The following is a 19,814-nucleotide window of genomic DNA, read 5'->3' as shown; positions in this document are numbered from 1 at the left end:
TTTTCACACCTTACAGTGGATAAGATTTCTAGAGAAAAAAGTGTTAAGGAAAGAAAGCTAAAGAGAGAGGAGAAAAGATCTTGAGCACATCCCAGGAATAAACATCCTGAAAGAGTTAAAGAATGCTTCTTTTCGAAAACGCATTTTGTGGTATATAAAGCAATGGAAAGATATCAAAGTAGAAAAGGTTCCAGAAGGGAACACAGGAGGGAACACAGGAACACTGCTACAGCTCTGCTCAGGATCATGACGATCTGAAAGCCATCCTGCACAGTCATGTACATACAGTATGAATGAAGAACTGTAATCAGCACACAAGCAGAGCGTATCCACTTCTAAAAGTAGAGAGCACCTGCACATACTGATAGAGCTGCTGAGAAGTGAAGGCAAACACCAGTTTAGAACAGAAGAACTGGTGAGTCCACTGTTCTCTCTCACAGTGTTTACATTTTAGCGATGCTGAGGGTAAGGTATCTGATGTACATCATCAACAGCTTAAGGCTAGCAGTTCATAGAATAGTCAAGGAAATGTCTTATCAAAAAAGTCAGTGACTGTTGTAATCATTTGGTTTGGGAATATTCCAGGAAGGAAGAACATAGGCCCAAAGGGATGTGCCACATAACAACAATGCTTCTATTTGTTGGATATAAACACAGATTCTCAGAATCTTAAATAAAAAAGCCCACTATCTTCAAAACAATTCTGTAACATCCAAGTCTATAAGCAGGTGTCAAAAATGTTGAGTCTGGGAGATGCAAAATATACCAGCAGCTGGTCATTTGCTTAGTGGCAGGAAAAAGAGTTAGGGCACTTAGACCAAACTGTAGGTCAGTCCTAGACCAGTGTGTGTCGCATGGGGTAATGTAAATACGGATGCTGAATTCAGAAGGATAGTAAAATCCATTCATTGGAGTTTTAGGTTAAATTAAGACACACTTAGAAAGAAAGGAAGAAAAAGAAAAGCCAGGGTATAGTGGCATACACCTTTAATGCTAGCAATAGGAAAATGAAGCAGAGATTGGCAGACTTCTGTGGGTTCAGGACCAGCTTGGTCTACACAGTGAGTCTCAGGTCAGCCAGGTCTATGCACTGAGACTCACGTATTAAAAAAGAAAGAAAAAAAGTTAAGACATACTATTTGAAAATGTACTATATTTGTGCATGACAACATAGTAGCTCCAAAACATATTGTCAAGGTGTTTCTTCCTACTTATGTAATGTCCTGGGAAGTGCTTTAGGAGAAGGTTCACAAATGGAAAAATGCATGTTTTTGTCTTGGAGCCACTGAAAACAAGATTAAAAAAATTTTTTTTTAATTGAAAGTATGCAGTCATTTAATGTCTCCTATTTACTTCCCTTTTAATTTTGATAACTGTGTATCACACCAGTAAACCCAAATGATAATCAGTAATCTATGTGTTATTGAAGCTTTTTAAAGAAAACCATGATTATTCTGGTTGTATCCCATCTGCCTTTCAGGGGTCCCCACCCCTCTAGGGGAGAAAATAAACAAAGAGTCTTTGTTATTCAGGCCACACTGCACTGTAGGAAGCAAAACTGTTTTATTTTAGTTCTAGCATCTTTTGTATCTAAATGACAAATGTAACAAGCCTGGTCATCATTTTTACACAATCTTGGCTTGTAGGGTGTTTTGTCACAGGCTGTATATGAAGAGGATGGCTTAGCACTTATCTTCATACACCTTAGACTTTATTTAACATTGTCAAGGAAAAAAAATTCCATCAGTATGCTTTTATAGCTTTTAGAGTTAACAAATAAGCACTTTTGCTTTCAAGTAGCAGGAATATTTTTAATCCCTTGAAAACACATTTTACACGGGCTTCTATGGTGTATTATTATCTATCCACTATCCCTTTCAAATTTAATAAAGACATCTTTAGAAAAATAAAGTATTTCAGTTTACTTATGGTGCCTATGGAGAATTCAAATCATTTCAAACATTTAAAATGCCGATTCAGAGTGATGCCATTATAGATCTGCTTTATTCAGCTCGTTGGTATTGTGTAACTAATCTTCCTAAACGTTTTTAATCTGAGTCTGAGAAAGTCACATGAACTGATGAAAAAAAAAACCTAAATATAATTTATAAAGAATGTTTTAAAGTAATTATGAAAATAATAAAAACAAAAGAGGTCCAATGTTGATAAAAATATTCATTTGTACATAAATACAAATATTCATTTTCCAAACCAATTTAAGACCATTAAAATCAAATAATTTACCTACAGGGTAAATCAAGGTTGATAGCTCTGAATAGTTCAACATACACAGTACACTGGCAAATAACACAATTAGGCAAGGCAAGGGGATTTAAGATTAATTAAAATAGGTTACTTACTGTTCATTGGACTAACTATTGTATTTTAGGGGAAAATGTTAAATATCAACATAACGTTTAGATCTAGGTATAAGGAGTTGGCTCGGTGGGTAAAATGCTTTTTGTGCAAGCCTAAAGACCCAGGTTGGGATCCAAGGACCGAGGTAAAGCTAGACACAGTAGTCCATGCACCTGCAATCACAGCACACCTCTAAAGATGGGGACAGATATAGTGGCAGCCCTGGAAGCTCAAAGCCAACTGGTCTGGCATATCCAGCAGTGAACAAGAGAGATTCTGTAGAAAACAGGTGAATGGTTGTCCTCTGTTCTCCACATGGTGGGGCATGCATACCAGCCCTCTGCCCACCCCAAGATTGTAAGTAGTAAGATTATAGTAATAGAAGCTAAAAATGCCAACGTACAGATAAGCACCTGAGTTGTATCAGTAGCTGAGGAGCTACTGGACCATTGGGCGCTGCTGGCAAAGGGAGAGCCAGTTTTCTTTAAGGGTAAGGACCCTCGTAGGTTGACCATTTTCCAGTGGATGGACCCACACCTGGGGAGTATATTGGTAGTGTAAATAAGACTCTGGGCCATTAAAAAAAAAAAAAAGAGGACATGAAACTTAGAGAGGTTGTGGGTATGTGGGTGGCCCAGGAAGGAGTGGGGATGAACATAATCTAAATATTATACGTATGAAATTTTCAAAGAATTAATAAAAATATTACATTTTTAACATAAGCTGTAAAGCATTTAAAAAGTACTAGGATACTTCAAATATCAAACAAGGAGACAAACTATTACTGGGCAATAGCTAAATAATTGGCTTTCAGGAGAGATAAGTACTTGCTATCAGTTTAGTCAGATAATCACTAATAACTAAATAGTTACAACTAAGGAGATCCTAATAATTTTCATGGCTCATGGCTAGTTATTGGGTCATATACAAAACTAATAAATGTTAATAACACTTACAGGGTTCATCTTGATTAATGAGAGACCTGATAGGCAAATGATCAGAATAGTAACATTGCCAGAACAAGCTTATTTCTGGCAAGCATGGGCAAATGAGATTGTCCTTAAGACAGTTCCCAGGCTGAAGCCCTGAGATCAAATGGAAGTTGGCTACTAAAAATAATCCAGCCCATGAGTCCTACTCATGCTGTTTTAAAGGACAATGAAAAAAAAAAGAGAAATGAGGAAAATCCAGATTTCCCTCTACTTTTTGATCTATTTAGGCCCTTGCTAGATTGAATGATGCACATTCATAGAAATCACCTACACTGTAAAACAAGTAACTTATCCTATTGCAAGAGGAGCTTAATAAAAATGCCAATTAGATTCACAAGTACATCTAAAATTTATCTTAATTTCCTGTACAAAGTAATATTCTAGAATGATCACCAATCCTGAAATTTGCATTTAATCTTCTTTTTTGGGTATAAAGATATTGACATAGATATCACTTATTGGTTCTGTTTCTTTAGAAAATTGTCACCAATTCACCATACCTAGAGGCAATGAAATTAAGTTAGAAGTTAAAAAGAAGAGTTAACAAAAGATTGCATCCTTCATGCCTAAGATGGGCTTGGGCTGAAGAACGAAACCCCTTGAAGTACTGTTACCAGTTATTCCATTAAAAAGTTAAATTCAGAAAGAAGCAATTTAAAAATGATTACTTATATTTACCTCTGTTTTTCATGTACTGATGTAAAATAAATTTCAAAATAGAGTACTTATATTTTTACTTAATGTCAATATTTAAATTATAACCACTTATAAAACTGAATGTAACATCTTAAGAACTATCTCAGTCTTTCTTCCAAATGATGAAGCTTTTGAAATGACTCCAAACTTTTCATAATTGTAGATCATGATAAAAATTACTTTAAAATATGTGGATATCATAGAATACATTAAGCTAATAATAGGATTCCTCTAAGTGGCACAGTACATTCATGAGAGGCCACACTAGAAAGTCATGACAATTTCATTGTCACAGAAAACAATGCCCCCTTCTCTTAGGATTAGAAAGCACTAAGGTAAGGCTGCTCTGCATCTGGGAGGTGGGGTGCACCTGGGGAGTTTGAGACAGGAAGACCAGCCTGGGTTACACAGTGAGACCTTATTTAAAACAAGAGGGTTGGGAGAAGGCTATAAAATGCTAATTTTTCTTGAGATCCTCGTAGAGAACTGAGGTAGAAAACAACCAGTTAAACCGAATCTCGAAAACTGACAAGACTCTCAACTGAGAGGTTGTACAGAAATATAAAATGTTGACAAAGGAAGAGTAGCAAACACAAAAATAAAACGACTTTTAAAATACCTACTTTGAGTGAATATATCAGTTTAGAAAATTTGGTAGATCACATGTACTTCTAAGATTTTATTTTCCATGAGTCTGCACAGGGTGCTCCTGAAAAAGAACATGAGCATGTACAGACAGGAGAGCAGAAAGAAATCCTCTGTAGTGATATATTGTATACCCTAATAAAGCCTGCCTGGGGATCAGAGGACAGAGCCAGCCACTAGATTAGACATAGAGGTCAGGCAGTGGTGGCACACACCTTTAATCCTATCACTAGGGAGGCAGAGATCTGTCTGGATCTCTGTGAGTTCAAGGCCACACTGGAAACAGAGCCAAGCAGTGGTGGCACACACCTTTAATCCCAGCACTGGGAAGCACACAAGCCTTTAATCCCAGAAAGTGATGTGGCTGGGCAGAGAAAGGTATATAAAGCATGAGGAAACAGGAACTAAGCAGTTCAGCTGAGACCCTTTCGGGTAAGGACTCAGAGGATTTCAGTCAGAGGATTCTTGGAGCTGGTGAGGTAAGAGGTGGTGGCTGTGGCTTGCTCTGCTTCTCTGGTCTTTCAGCTTTTATCCCGATATCTGGTCTGGGTTTTTTATTAAAAGACTATCTAATATTCGAACAACAGTCCTTAATATGACACAGGTTCACAGGATTGTGACTTACTGTTACTGGGATTAGGTACAAAACATCATCACTAACTAACATCAATGCTAACACTTTTCATATATGAGACCATCTCTTAAGCTGACAGGGAAGATACCAAATGGAAGAAGGAAAAGAATCTACTATAGGACAGTGGGAGACTTCTGAAAGAGGGTCAAAGCAAACACCCTTCACTTTAGAGAACACCAAACAAAATCTCTCTTTGACAAAAAATTTTAACTAATGCAAACAAGAGATCATCCTGGGAGACAGACAGGAAAATCTTCCCTGATCAATATCTGTCACAGATGCAAAGCACAGTTTGGATGACATGAGAGCTGGAATCCAGAAAGCTGAAAAGGTCTATCTGGGGAACGAACAGACTGGAATGCTTAAGATTGCATCTGGATCAGAACTGACTTCTCACCACCATAGCCTGGCACTTAGTAGCTAGCACTAGTAGGTTTACTTGTAGGGAAAAAAACAAAATATAGAAGGAAAATACCTCTATGGTACAGGCTCACAGAATCTTTGGAGGAAAGGAAAGTACTTCCAGCACCACTGGGCAAAGTCATATGGAAACTCAAGCCTGTGAAAGGACTAAAGACAGCAGCAAAGAGCTCAAGCGGCCTCATCAATTAGGCAGAACGCCCCACAAACTGCTCACAGCAGCAGCAACTCACAACATTTCTAGCAATAAGATATCCATATCTCAGTCTGTAATCTTTTCCTATCCTAGACAATAGAGAATTGTACAAATCACTTAGAACAGGGCAGTTAAAGGGAGACAAGATATAGAGAACTGATGAGTCAGAACCAGAAAGGATTTCAAACAACCACAGAAGGGATGGGGAAATGGCTCAGATGGTAAATGCCTGCCACATAAGCACAAGGGCCCGAGTTCAGACCCTCCCTACATATGGATCTGGGTGTATTGGAATGAGCCTATAGTCAATCTCTCCTCTGAAGGGGCAGACAGGAGGCGTCCAGAGGCATGCTGTCCAACCGTGAGCTCCAGAGTCACTAAGACACTGTCTCAAAAATATAAGATGGAGAATGACAGAAGACACCTAACACCGATGGTCTCCACATGCACACACACACAAACACAGACGTGTGCATAAGCCACACAGACAATAATAAAACAAGCCATATCAAAATTAACAAAGTATAAATGATATCAATACTGAAATTAAAATGTAGAGATTATAAGATTGGATATAAAACCATATAGTATTAGATACTGTCTACAAAAAAGTATTGTTAAATATAAAGACATAAATTGGGTTTTAAAGATGGAAAGAAGATACTGCAAAGAGTCACTGGAACAACATTGTCATATAAATATCAGAAAATGCGGTAAGACTGTTATTAAGTATAAAGATATTACAAAATATACATGAATATGTTTATTAGGAAACATACTATAAAAGTGTGTGTGTGTGTGTATGTGTGTGTGTGTGTGTGTGTGTGTGTGTACATGCATGAGCGCAAGCGTGTGTATTAGTTTCCTGGAATTCCTGCAACAAAGTATAACAATTGAGTTGTTTCAAATAATAGAAACTTATCACCATCTAGCTACAGAGAAGTCTGAAATGATGCTGTTGTCAGGGTCAGGGATGTGATCTCTCTGAAGCCTCTTGAGGAGGATCCTCCTTGGCAGCATAAGCCTAAGCCAGACTTCTGTTATCCCAGCTCTCCCTGTTTGTCAAGTGTCTTCATCTTCTCATGAGCACATCAACATCACTTGATTGGGTTTGGGTCCACCCTAATGACTGCAACTTAATTTTATTACATCTGTGAAGACCTCATTTATACAAAAAGTGTATTTACAGGTATCAGATTAAGAATTTAGGGCCTAAATGTTATCTTTAAAAGATTTTGAACCTGAGTCCTCTCAAAGAGCAACCAGTGCTCTTAAGCTCTGAGACATCTCTCGAGCCTTTTGAATGTATCATTTGGGGACACATCAATCCATATTTGATAGAAAATATATAACATAAAAATGGATATACCTGAGAATATTTAAACAAGTCTAAATTACTGTATTTTCTAGTAACAAATTTAATTAAATAAATGAAAAAGATACCATATTCATGGATTACAAAATTCAATATTGCTGATACATTATTTTTGCCAAAAATGAACTAAAGACTCAATATAGTCCCTACAAAAAAATCTTGCAGATTTTTTAAAAATTAGAAATTGACAAGCTAATTCTCAAAAAACCAAAACCCCAGAATTACTAATTTTGAAAAAGAATATAGTTGAAAGAGTCACATAGCCCGATTTCATGACATACTGTAAAACTTAAATTAACCCAAGACAGAATGGCACTCACATGGAGATAGATATACATTTGACAGACAGAAACTGGATGAATTACATATACATGGTCAACCAATTACAACCAAACAACCAGGACTATTCATGACAGTCTTTTATATGTTTGTGTGTATGGAGGGGTGCTTGTGTGCCACAGTGCACACATGCCATGCTGCACATGTGGAGGTCAGAAGACATCTTGCAGGACTCGGTTCTCCCCTTCCACCATGTGGGTCCCAAGGATCTAATTAAGTTAGATGACTTAGTAGCAAGCCATCTTGCAGGTCAAACTACAACGTCTTTACAATACATTGGACTTACATGAATAAAATAAGAACGTCAACCCCTAACTTTATACCTCTAACATATTCTAGACCAAAAAAAAAAAAAAAGTAACATCAGCAAGCACAATATAAGAGAACAATGTTGTCTGATTCAGTTTGTTTCTAGAAAGGCCAATTATCACCACTGGGTTGCACCACTAGGCCACAGATAATTCAGATCAGCAGCTCCCAACATTTTAAAGAAGTTGCTCTGTGCCCACCCCCTACCCCAACCCCACACACATTTATTTGAATTCACAGCCCTCCTGCAGTGAATCCAGAGTTCCCACCCAAGCCTGCGGCCTGGAGCAACTGCCACCTCCTTATCTTCCTTTCCTCCAGGAGACTCATGCATGAAATGTTCCATTTTTAACATTGACTTACTTTTATCTTCTTTTTATGTTTATACAACGCCTTAGACCTACAGGAATGACTTCCTATTATTCTCATGATCTTCTTGAATATTTTATGTGGGAATTTCAGGCTATAAAGTGACTTAAATCTTTATATTTTTAACTACTATAAAATAAACTATATGGTTAATTGACTGTATTAGGGGAACTTTAAAAAACCATGGCCTAAGATCGAATTCTAGAATTTCTTCTAAGGTGGGAATATCACAAGTTCATTATGACGATTAAGTATGAGAATTTTTTTTTTTTTTTTTTTTTTTTTCGAGACAGGATTTCTCTGTGTAGCTTTGGTGCCTGTCCTGGATCTCGCTCTGTAGACCAGGCTGGCCTCAAACTCACAGAGATCTGCCTAGCTCTGCCTCCCGAGTGCTGAGATTAAAGGTGTGCGTCACCACCACCCGGCAACTATGAGAATTTTATACTTTGAATAGTTATGATCATTATTAATGAATTTTAATTACTTTGTTTGTATTTTACAAAGTTACCACTCAGAAGCACTACTGCAATATATCACAGTAAATCTTTAACTTCCCCAAAACATTAACCTCATTAAACTAATGTTAGAGTAACTGAGTTAGTATAGCTTACCAGAATCTATTTCTAGTATAAAACACACAATTTTTATTTCTTCCTACACTTAAAAGAAGTTGTTACTCCATTATTCAGTGTAGTTTTTATTCTGAGGTAATGACATGCTTATGGAGCCTATCCTTTACACTTTCAAAAGCTTGGTTCAAATTCCAAACTGTATGAACATATTTTCAAAAATTACTTTTCTAAAAGCTAAGTCATATAAAATATAGGTTTTCTGATCATTCTATAATTATTATAAGGTAACATGTAGTCTGTTTGAAAGGTCTTTCAATATTAGATGATCTCATTAACTATTGTTTTGAACACAGTCCTCAGAATAGTCCACAAAAAAGCACCTAGTAAATATTAAATAATTGTTATTCAAATAACCGGACTTTAACAATAAAAAAATGAAAAAAATTGGACAAAAGCATAAGAGGCAATTTATTACATTTTTAATATAAAAAATACTGCATGCCATTCACAATTAAAAATTATATGATTCAGCCAGGCACAGTGGCACATGCCTTTAATCCCAGCACTGGGGAGGCAGAGGCAGGTGGATCTTGGAGTTCGATGCCAGCCTGGTCTAGATATTGAGTTCCAGGACAGACAGAACTGTATAGTGAGACCCTGTCTCAAAACAAACAAACAAACAAAAACAATAAACATTACAGAATATACAGTGACGAGATGGTGATTGAAGCATATTTTAAAAACTACAAATGTATGTCAATTAAAAAAATCCTACTAAGTTTAATATTTATAATACTACAAAAATGTTCCAGTCTGAAATCAGAAGGATGGTACATTATTTAAAAAAAAAAAAAAAAAAACTGAAACATTTTCCAGGTGTTTGGAAAGCAAGTTTTACATAAATTAACAACAGGTGCCCCTATTCTGAATCTACCAGAGTTTGGAACTAAAAACTAAACTAGGAAAGTAGAAAACCCTGTGGGATAAAACCATTAATGCTATGTAACAAACAATTCATTTATACATTATCATAAATTGTTACTCCACCCAGAGCAGTGTAGCATGAGGAGGAAGGAATAGCTAACCTTGAGAAGGATTACTGACTGACTGGCAATGTGCTCCTGGTGTACATCAGGATTAGCCATCACCCTGACAGTAATGTTACTTAGGTTTATCATTTTCTGATGAATGGTAAGAAAGAACGTCATTGGAAGCTGTTCAAATTAAGTGTTGGTTAACCTCTGTTAGAGTCATTTCAAACTTTACCAGAAGGAAACTTCTACTAAGAAACCAAGTTTGCTTAACTACTTTACATACACAACCCTATTTGTACTTTGATGAACTTGACATTAAGTTCTGAGGAGTTCTGAGGAGTTACATGACTATAGTTTAAAATAATATACAACACTGAACAAGTAATAATTCACATTAGTAACTATTTTAATAATTAATAATTCAATATGAACAATAATATTAATTAAAATAATAATTATTGATAATAATTAAAATGTTGTTGCCTGTTAAGGCTCTCCTGCTTCCTAAGGCCTCCTCTTCTGGCTGTTTCTTTACATTTTTCTGGTTGTTTTAGTCCAGGTCACCCTTTCACACCGGAGACTGTGTTTAAATGTTTACCATCTCTGGCTGCACCCCACTTTTTAAAATGAGGTGCTAGAACAGCAGACATATGTGGAACAGGAACTGTGTGTCCCATTGGGTTTCCAGGATGGTAAACTAGGTGGGTCCCGAGTGAAAACCCAAGACGTTAGGATGTCTTTCCTCTTGACCCCCCAGTATGTCTAAAAGCTGTACAACCTTGTCTCACTGTGTGGGGTTGGCACAGACGGCTGGAGAAATCCGACAGCAGGACTGTACCAGGGGCCTGGCACCTTCACTGTTCAACACCCAAGGGTTTCTCTCTTTAGCTATACCCTCCTTCTGCTGTACATGGTGTTCTTTTATCAGAAACCCCTGGTATTTTTCCAAGAACTACATCTGTTGCCTTTTGCCAATACAAAAAAAAAAAAAAAAAAAAAAAAAAAAAAAAAGGCAATTGGACTTGGGAAAGAGATGGATGTAACATAACTATTTGATCTAAACTACTGTTTCTGGTTATAGCTGAGTTCTACAGTTCACTGACCGAGGCAGGCCTGAGATTACTGCATGAAGACAATGTGATCTTGGGAACTCCTTGACTGCACTCAATCTTTGTCTCCTGATCTGTGAACAGTAATAATTATATGTTCCTTACAGGGTTGCTGAGGGACAAAAGAAGACAGACCATGTACATGGTACTGTGGAAGGCAACTCCCAGAGCTTCTTAGAACCCTCCAAACATATTCTGAACTGGTCTGACACCATTTTATGCTGGCCAGACTACCACTCCCAAACACCATGGAAAAAATTTCTGCTATAATCTCTAAGACCAAAATGGCAACAGCATCTATGTTCGATGCAAGGAGTGAAACATCTTGATGTAGCTCATCAGCCATTTATTTTTCCTGCATTATACTTTTAAAACAATTTAAGATCAACTATCTGTTGTTCTTCCATTATAAAACTTTATTTTCTATAGCTTGAGTTCCTTTGGTTTCAGTAAATCCCGATAAATAGAAAACAAAGTAAATGCTGCTATACTCATAATGTTTAACCAATATTCCCCACCACCCGAGAGCATTCTTTCCCCTCTGTGACATCTAGATGGTAGATTGATTCCTGGTGTATCTGTTACAGAGCAGCCTGAAAGCACTGGCATTCGTCAGAAACAGCACTTAAAACTTAAAGAGATAAAGAAGTGCTGTCTGATCAACAACAGTTAAACGTCGGTAGTCAATTCCAGGTCAGGATGTTCACTGTACAGTAAATGTGCTTGAAGAGAGACGTATCTCATACATAAAAATACACACACCAACCTACCACGGCAGAGGGAGGGGGGAGAATCCAGCAAGGACGATCAGCAGCTACTAAGCAATGAGTAAATAAATGTAGTGATGCTTTGTCATGCAGCACTCTCTGGGCTCTTAGATGTCCTTGTAAGAAACTTTAACTGAACAAGAGCAATGGAAGCTGGAGATTACAGAGGATGTAACAGGTTATAAAAGCAGTGAAACTAATGCGATTTCATAGTGCCGAGGCCAAACTTTAAGACTGAGTTTGTTCTCTGTATTGAAAGGTGAACTCAGGAGAGCACACATATGGGCTGTGATCCTCTATATAGCATGCAGCCACTCTGTTCTGAGGGGACATAACAGCATGCTACATGTTTGCACTCCAAGGATAAAACAGGGTTTTTCTTTGTTCTTTATCTCAAGCTCTTCTTAGTATTTTCTTCATTTTAAATCTATGAATTCTAATTAATAAAAAATTAGGTATTTTCTTGTTTCTTGATAATTCTTGTTTTTTTCTCACAATGTTCAACTTTTTGGAAAGATGGTTTGCTTTTATTCCTTCATGTTTTCAGAAGTTATTATACTGTTCTGGGTGCAAAATGACACTCAACAAAGGGTCAATAATCATTAAAAATTGAATAAGTGTTATTTTCAGAGATTCTCTAGTTTTAATCAAGCACACAGAGTTTTTGTTTTGTTTTGTAAAATTGTCTTACTCAAAAAGCCTATGTTAGACTTTTATTATTTTTTATCATAAACTAGTTCAACGACAAGAGAAGGTTATTGAGAAAAACCTTTCCTTTAAGCATTCTATGCTGAGGTTGTATTAACTATCAATTTCAGCAGGGGATGAGGGAAAAAGTGGCTGCACAGAGCAAGATCTTGTATTCAACCTCCAAAGGAAGAAACAGACATAAACATACCTCAGTATATAAATGCACATACCCCAATACAATTAGAGAACTGTACATGATATGCACTATTTTCTTTTTATAGTATTGCTGTGCTGATCTCTTCATTAAAATATAGTCAGTTATAAATGCAGTACACAGTTTTCAAACTTGAGTTCTACGTACTAGCCATGCAAGCTACGGATGACACATTTCCTATCCTCACAGTGCTCTAGTTTCTCCTCTGTAAGACAGCAATTGTGGTACCCGTCTTTCAAGATTTAGAACTTGTGAACTGCTTAAATAAATGCCTGGCATATCGTGAGCACTCAAGAAACACTAGTTAACCGTAGAGCAATGGGTTGCTTTCTTGCCTTTTGAATTGCATAGCCAATGTAGCTGAGTTTTCATTGTTACTTTTCTTCCAGTAAATGTGATCTAAGAACAGTGATCTTTGGAACAGATATTCAGATTATAGCAAGAATACTTATTAGATATCCCAACATTATACCGATCAATTAGAAGAGAAACAGTTGCCTCAAAGTGTGATGGTTTTCCTTTCTTAGAGAACTGCTTTATAGTCTCCTAAGTATAACAAAAAAACAGAAATTACAAGGAAAATCTACAAAGAAAACCCCATTGCTGAAACTCCTAGTCATTGTCTATTTTTATGACAGGATATTTGTAAGTGGAAGCCTGGCTTACTTACACTATCTTGCAAAGAGAAGACAAAAAGAAAACAGTAATTCTTAACTATACCAAAAATGTAGTTAGATTATAAAATCAATGCATATTTATAAAATAGAGATTAAAATCAATCCATGTTCTATGCATGGTTAGATCTGTCACAATTTCAGACCAGAGAAGATGCAGTAAAGACTATGAGGGAGGGGAACGAGTTCCATCAATGACTTCTGCTTTTTTGGCTTTGAAATAATAAATTAAACAATTATGACTCTTATAATATAAAAACATACAATTTTCAACACCTTTTCAAACTGAAGTCGATTTGACCTCTTCAACACAATGACAGTATCAATCTATAATCATTGTAGAGAGACAGTGAAAATGCTTTAAAAATTTGCATTTCTAAGATTTTTTTACACTGCTCCATTCACATTTTTTTCTGTGCTAAAAGATTGATCACAAAAAGAATTCAGAAGAAAGGGTGTTGATTATATTAATTCAGCATAAGAAAGAAAATTCCCTGTGCAACATGGGAAAGATTATCAAATAAAAATGTAGCTCTGTGCCAAAGCACTAAAACTCCTTTGAAAACCAGCTTTAGGGAAATTAAATGGACATAAATAATTTGACACATTTTAAAGCCAGTCAGGCTACATTATCTACTTAGCAATAGCATAACATGTGTTTATGCTCTAAATTATGCTTTGCACACTATGTTTTCTCAGATTTTAGAAGCTTATTTAAGCAAATAGTAATGTCTACTTTGGGACAAATTTTAATATAATTCTAACATAATCATCATTTATATACATAGAACTCATTTATATACAAGATGTGTTTCTGTAAATGTATGTATAAGCAAAAATTTAGACATGTATTGCACAGATTTTTTTAGATCTTTCTACTCCAAGGAATGAGGCAGTTTCATTAAGTAAATGAGCACTATTTATAGATACAAAGTATAATTTCTAAATATGTAATGCACTGGATTATTTCATTTAAAATAATGTAGTTGACTCCAAACTCACTAGTTTCATTAATATTTGGTGAAAGCAGTTAGCACTGGTAGAATTCCATTCTCATGAACCTGAATGACATCTGAAGCATCTGCACAATGCTGCTCTACAGGAGAGGAAAGAGTTTATGATATGTAGTTGGGTCTTAGAATTCCCCACTTCTTCCTAATGGCAACACATTTCACTACTGGTCCTGGTGCACTTGCAGTTCTTTCTGGAAGCATTGTATTTATAAATATTCCTTTCTCAACCAGAAGTAAAATCTTCTCATAAACATTTCAAAATATAAAAATAGATGCCATTATAATTGAAGAAATTAAAAACAATAAAGGCACTATATTACACATAAAATATTTTTGTTTGGTTTGCTGTATGCATGTGTGCATGCACACACATGCACCTATATACACAAATTTACTTGACTGTTTTAAGGCCGGGGTTAACATCAGAATGGCTTTCTCAATTGCTTTTCCACTTCATTTTTTTAAATTAGGGTCTCTCACGGAGCCTGTAGCCCACAATTTGGTTAGAATAGCTGGCCAGCAAGCTTTGGGGATCCGCTTGCCTCTGCTATATACCCTAGCACTGAGGTTACAGGTGCATACTTCCACACCTAGCATTTTACATGTGTGCCGAAGACCCAGACTCAGGTCCTCAGGCTTGCACAGCAATCATTTTACTCAATGGACCATATCCCCTGACCATACAGGGTATTTCTTATGTCTTTGCTTATGTTATGTATATATGTCCATGTTTTTGTGGCTATAATCATGGACAGCCGGAGACTAATGAAAGTAACTTCTGGTTTGGTTTGGATGCTCTCTTTTGCACTTCAATACAACAAAAAGTTGAAAAGCAGAATTGTTGTTGATCATCCAGTAGGGCATATTAACAACTTTACTTATATGTGGATGAAAAATCATGAACTTATTAGTTAAAATAGTATTTTACCCACTCAACGAAATTATACGACAAGTTCCTTACAAATGGCAATAATATATGAGCAAAATTCAGTGTAAATAAAGAATTCTGCCAGAAATTCCTGCTAGAAAATAATGTCTGGAAGCATTTTTTTTTATCTTATTTCACTGAATATTCAAAACAAAAGCAGATAGCCTAGATAACACAGAGAAAAGGAAGCAAAAGCTAGAAGACTCTGGAGTGAGTCTGTCGTACTGGCCTACCACAGCTCATCACACAGATCGAACTAATACAGTCTTCATGTACTAGACAACACAGTTCTACAGATACAGTGATAATAAGTATGGCATCTATAAGTAGGTCTTCCTATCTTACTAGTTTTTAGTAATAATTTTCATAATAGAGAAAACAGAAAAGGAAAGTTTTATTGTTTTTGTACTACTTGGATCAAATACATAAGGTAAGCACTCCATCACTGGACCATATTCTGAACCCCAAAAAAATGCTTAGATGATGGCAAATGATGAAGTGCCCCGAGGGAATCCACAGGAATTCACATTTCTAGAAAAAGGGACAAAGATACAAAGAACAAGATACAAGAGGCAACTACGATGAATTTGAGGACTAGATTTGAACAGAGATGGGTACAAAGGCCGAGAAAAATTGCTACACAGAACAGACAAAGGCCATTTCCCAAATGCTGTTGTTCATCAGGAGGAAAATGTCAATGCTGCACTGCCGTCACTGCCTTCGCATAGACTAGGAACGACTTCCCAACATTCCCAGTAGTCACCATGCTTAGGATGGATTAATACAGAACATCTTGTTATGACACTGTGAAGGAAACTGGATGGCTGAGTGAACTTTCTCCATGAAACCATTTCTGCAAAACCAGGTGGTGATTCCCTACCTCAGAGTGGAAATCAGAATAACCTAGCCTTTCTGCTGTGAAGTAAGGCAGTACTAAGAGCAAGAAAGCTGACATTCTGAAAAGTTATCACAATTATTGAGCTGCATGTGCTGGGGAGGCAGTGGGAAGACAGTGATGAACAAGAATTCTGCACCAAGGAGCACAGTGAAAATAAGAAAATATACAATGGAAGGTATGGAAGTACTGTGAGAGAATAGAGGAAATCCTCAGGGAAAGGACCATAAATAGGATTTCAAGATGAGGGCCAGTCACAAGAAAATGAAGAGGTGAAATAAGGCTGATAATCTAAGCTCTGAATTCTGGAAGATTTCCTGTATTCAGGGATAAACTAAGAAGGGTTAAGGATAGGAACTGCATAAGTTAAAATCAGATTTAAAGAGGATCCACCCAGATTTGGTTGTGATCCCAGCGTTCTAGACGCTGTGGGAGCATAGTTTGAGTTTGAGATCTGTCTGACTTACATAATGAGTTCCAGGCCAGCCTGAAGAAAATGAAAATACAAAAAGAGGATACAATGCTCATGGTTGAGGAATCAGCAGAGGGCAAAGGGAAACAGAAAAGCCTGGGACCTGAAGCAGGAAGGCTCTTGTTTTGGTAGGAGAGTTCTGTTCATGACTCCTATTTGTTTCATTAAATGCAAATGCCCTTGGAAGGTGATAATGGAGAACATTGTTTCCTTGAATGCTTATGGAAAAATGAGTACAACAATTTTTTAACTTGTCATCTAGTTTATTATACATACTATCTTTAAATTTTAAGCTAAATAACATAAAATTTAGTCAAAAGGTAAAAAATATATTAAAGATAAAATGATACTTTAAGGTTTTTAAAACATGAAAATGAATCTAACTTATTTTTATATATAAGACAAATATATTTCAAATAATTACTAAAAATATTACCTTAGACAAATCTCTGAAGTTGCTTGGCAAGGTAAGATCTAATTCTTCTGATTCATAATTAGTGATGACCCAGGGAAACACAGGATACTGATTTAAGTCGTTATAACCCCGTCCTGGTAGAGAAGAAAAATGTCACTTTTAATTGAGTGTAAAACATGAAGATTATCAAAATAACAAGAAAAACTAATAACGTGGGTGCAAGGCATTGTTTTTAATGTTATTTTGTGTTATCCATTTGGCCTTTGCAATCACACTGTGAAGTTGGTGTCATTAGTATCAAACATGTTTTTTTATGAAAACACTGAGGTTTAAAGGTTAAGAGCTTACCCCAAATTATATGACTCGTAATGCTGAAAACATATTCAAATTTAGGTATGTGGTGCTAGAATTTATGTTCTGACAAACTACACTTGACTTTCTTTGTTATTGGAAAGCCAATTCCAAATAAAATGCCTTTTCTGGGGTGTGAGGAAAGCTGGCATTTGAATCTAAGACACTGAGCTTGATAAGTGCATGCTCTAACCACTGAGCTATACTTTCAGCCACAAAATATTCTTTATTAAGACTAAAAAAGAATTTATTCTGCTAAAAAAGTCCAAACCTCAATCATTTTCCCTGCTACCAGTTAGTTAATCAACCAACTGACCAAATAATCACCAATTTTCAACTAACCAACCAACCAAGTAAGATGAGTGACAGTTCATGTGGATGCTCATTGGCTATGTAACATGAGAGTGCTTGTAGTAAGCAACCCTGAGATCCTGTAGCACCTTCCCAACCGATGCTGTGAAAATAATACACAGCATCACTAGCCTTGCTCAACCCACACGAAATGCTCTTCCACACCTCCTTCTAAACTAATGACATAATGACTAGTAACATACTGAGAAGTATTAAAAATACGTATTCTAAAGATAAGGCATCCTTTGTACATTACGTAGCAGTTTTCTTGGTATCACCATCATAGTGAAGCAACAGAGAGCATGAGGTAATTGCTTCTGCTGTCAAGAGGCAGGCATGTGAATCCCAGATCTCCCACTTATCAAGCTATAGTCTATTTCTGATTAAACTCAAATGAAAAGATTTTATAGCTGACATACAAGGGAGAGGAGACTATTAATACTGCTTGAATTCCTTTCATACTGTTATTTTACTTTTTTCTCTTTCAGGCATATGCTAACATGCCTGAAAGAGAAAACCAGCTGGATATTAAAGTGATTCTTTAGACACACTATTGGTATCAGAGTCTTTTCAGTGACCTGACGTAGTTAACTGGGTTTTCCCTAACTCTTCTTGGGCTTGAAGCTTATTAGGACAGCCTAATGACCTAAGAGTTTACAAAACGGGTAAGTGTACCATGTGTGTGCAGGCGCCCTTGGAGGCTGGAAGAAGTCATCACCTCCCCTGGAACTGGAGTTGCAGGTGGCTCTGAGCCACCTGGCATGGGTGTGGTGAACACAGTACAGCTTCCTTTTTTTCCCATGTAAGACTTTTATTGATTATTTGGGGATTTTATGAAATTCACCCCAATCCCACTCACTTCCCTTTCTTCCCATGTCTACCCTCCCACCACTGTGCCCCCCCCCCAGGAAAAAAATACACTAAGAGAAATTTTTGTTGCCCATATACTCATTTTGTCAAGCTCCCAGTAGTCAGCCTCTTGAGGATAACTGAGTCCTTTCCCACCCCACCACCAGAAGCCATAAATTGTGAAGGGCTACACTTCAGCATCTTTATCACAATTTTTAAGGAACCTCTTCAATAACTTTCTGTTAGACTGTTTCTTTTTGGCGGTGGGGGTGGAGGAGGTTGCTGCAGAAGCCCTTCAATGTCTCTCATTCTTAATTATGAGTTGGGATTCATCGATACCATTGCAAAAGAAGCTTCCTTGCCCTTTACAGTCAGTGGCAGCATGGATAATGGACTTTCACATGGTGTCCCATGGCTGCACAGGCAGTGGACATCCACATAGTCTCCATCAGCAACATGGATCATGGACCTCATCATAGCCTCAATCACAGTATGGACCACGAATATCACCATGGTCCCAGAATGATCATGGATATCAACATGGTCACTGGTGGCCACATGGACCACTGACATCCACATGACCTCCAGCTAGCTACACCACAGAAGATGGACCTTAACATGTTCCCCAGCAGCAGCGAGGACCTCAAACATCAACACAGCCTTGGCCACAGCATGGATCACAGATGTCAATGTGGCCCCTGGCAGCAGCACAATACCAGTTCTTAACTACTGAGCATTGTCCAGCCTCATCTTACAACAGCGTAACAGTAGGAACAATGCTATTCAGAGGTTAGTATGTCATTACACTTTTGGGTTCTTAATTTTCATTTTTCTCAGAAAAATAACCAAATATATTAGAAGTCATCTTATCTCTCTCTCAGCTCCCACTTCCTTCTTGATACAATTTAGATATGAGTAGATAGTAAATCCTTCATCCTGTCCTATCTGCTTTAATAATAGTAAATAATTAAAAGCTTATTGTATATAAAGACAAGAGTATGTACTGCTCAGTGATTAGACTTCTAATTACATTAAACTGAATACATAGCTACTAAATACTTACTGACAAATGTCACACAAATAGACTTCCTGTTTGCTTATTCTAGATGCAAAGTACGGGCACATTTCAATTCTTTATTCTTCAAAG

The 19,814-nt window shown here is 36.8% G+C and overlaps 1 protein-coding gene across 3 annotated transcripts in view; it reads right to left on the bottom strand.

The window, feature by feature from the left end:
- The window catches only part of Lrba (LPS responsive beige-like anchor protein), a 561,905-nt gene that overhangs the window by 158,026 nt on the left and 384,065 nt on the right, over positions 1–19,814 (bottom strand). For all 3 annotated transcript variants that reach the window (XM_059265566.1, XM_059265567.1, XM_059265565.1), the window contains exon 43: positions 17,138–17,250. In XM_059265566.1, coding sequence (XP_059121549.1) covers positions 17,138–17,250 — 113 coding nt within the window. The remainder of the gene's footprint in view (positions 1–17,137; positions 17,251–19,814) is intronic.

The sequence above is a fragment of the Peromyscus eremicus genome, chromosome 6 (assembly GCF_949786415.1).
Source record: "Peromyscus eremicus chromosome 6, PerEre_H2_v1, whole genome shotgun sequence".
NCBI lineage: Eukaryota > Metazoa > Chordata > Mammalia > Rodentia > Cricetidae > Peromyscus > Peromyscus eremicus.
This window is presented reverse-complemented; position numbering and strand designations above follow the sequence as displayed.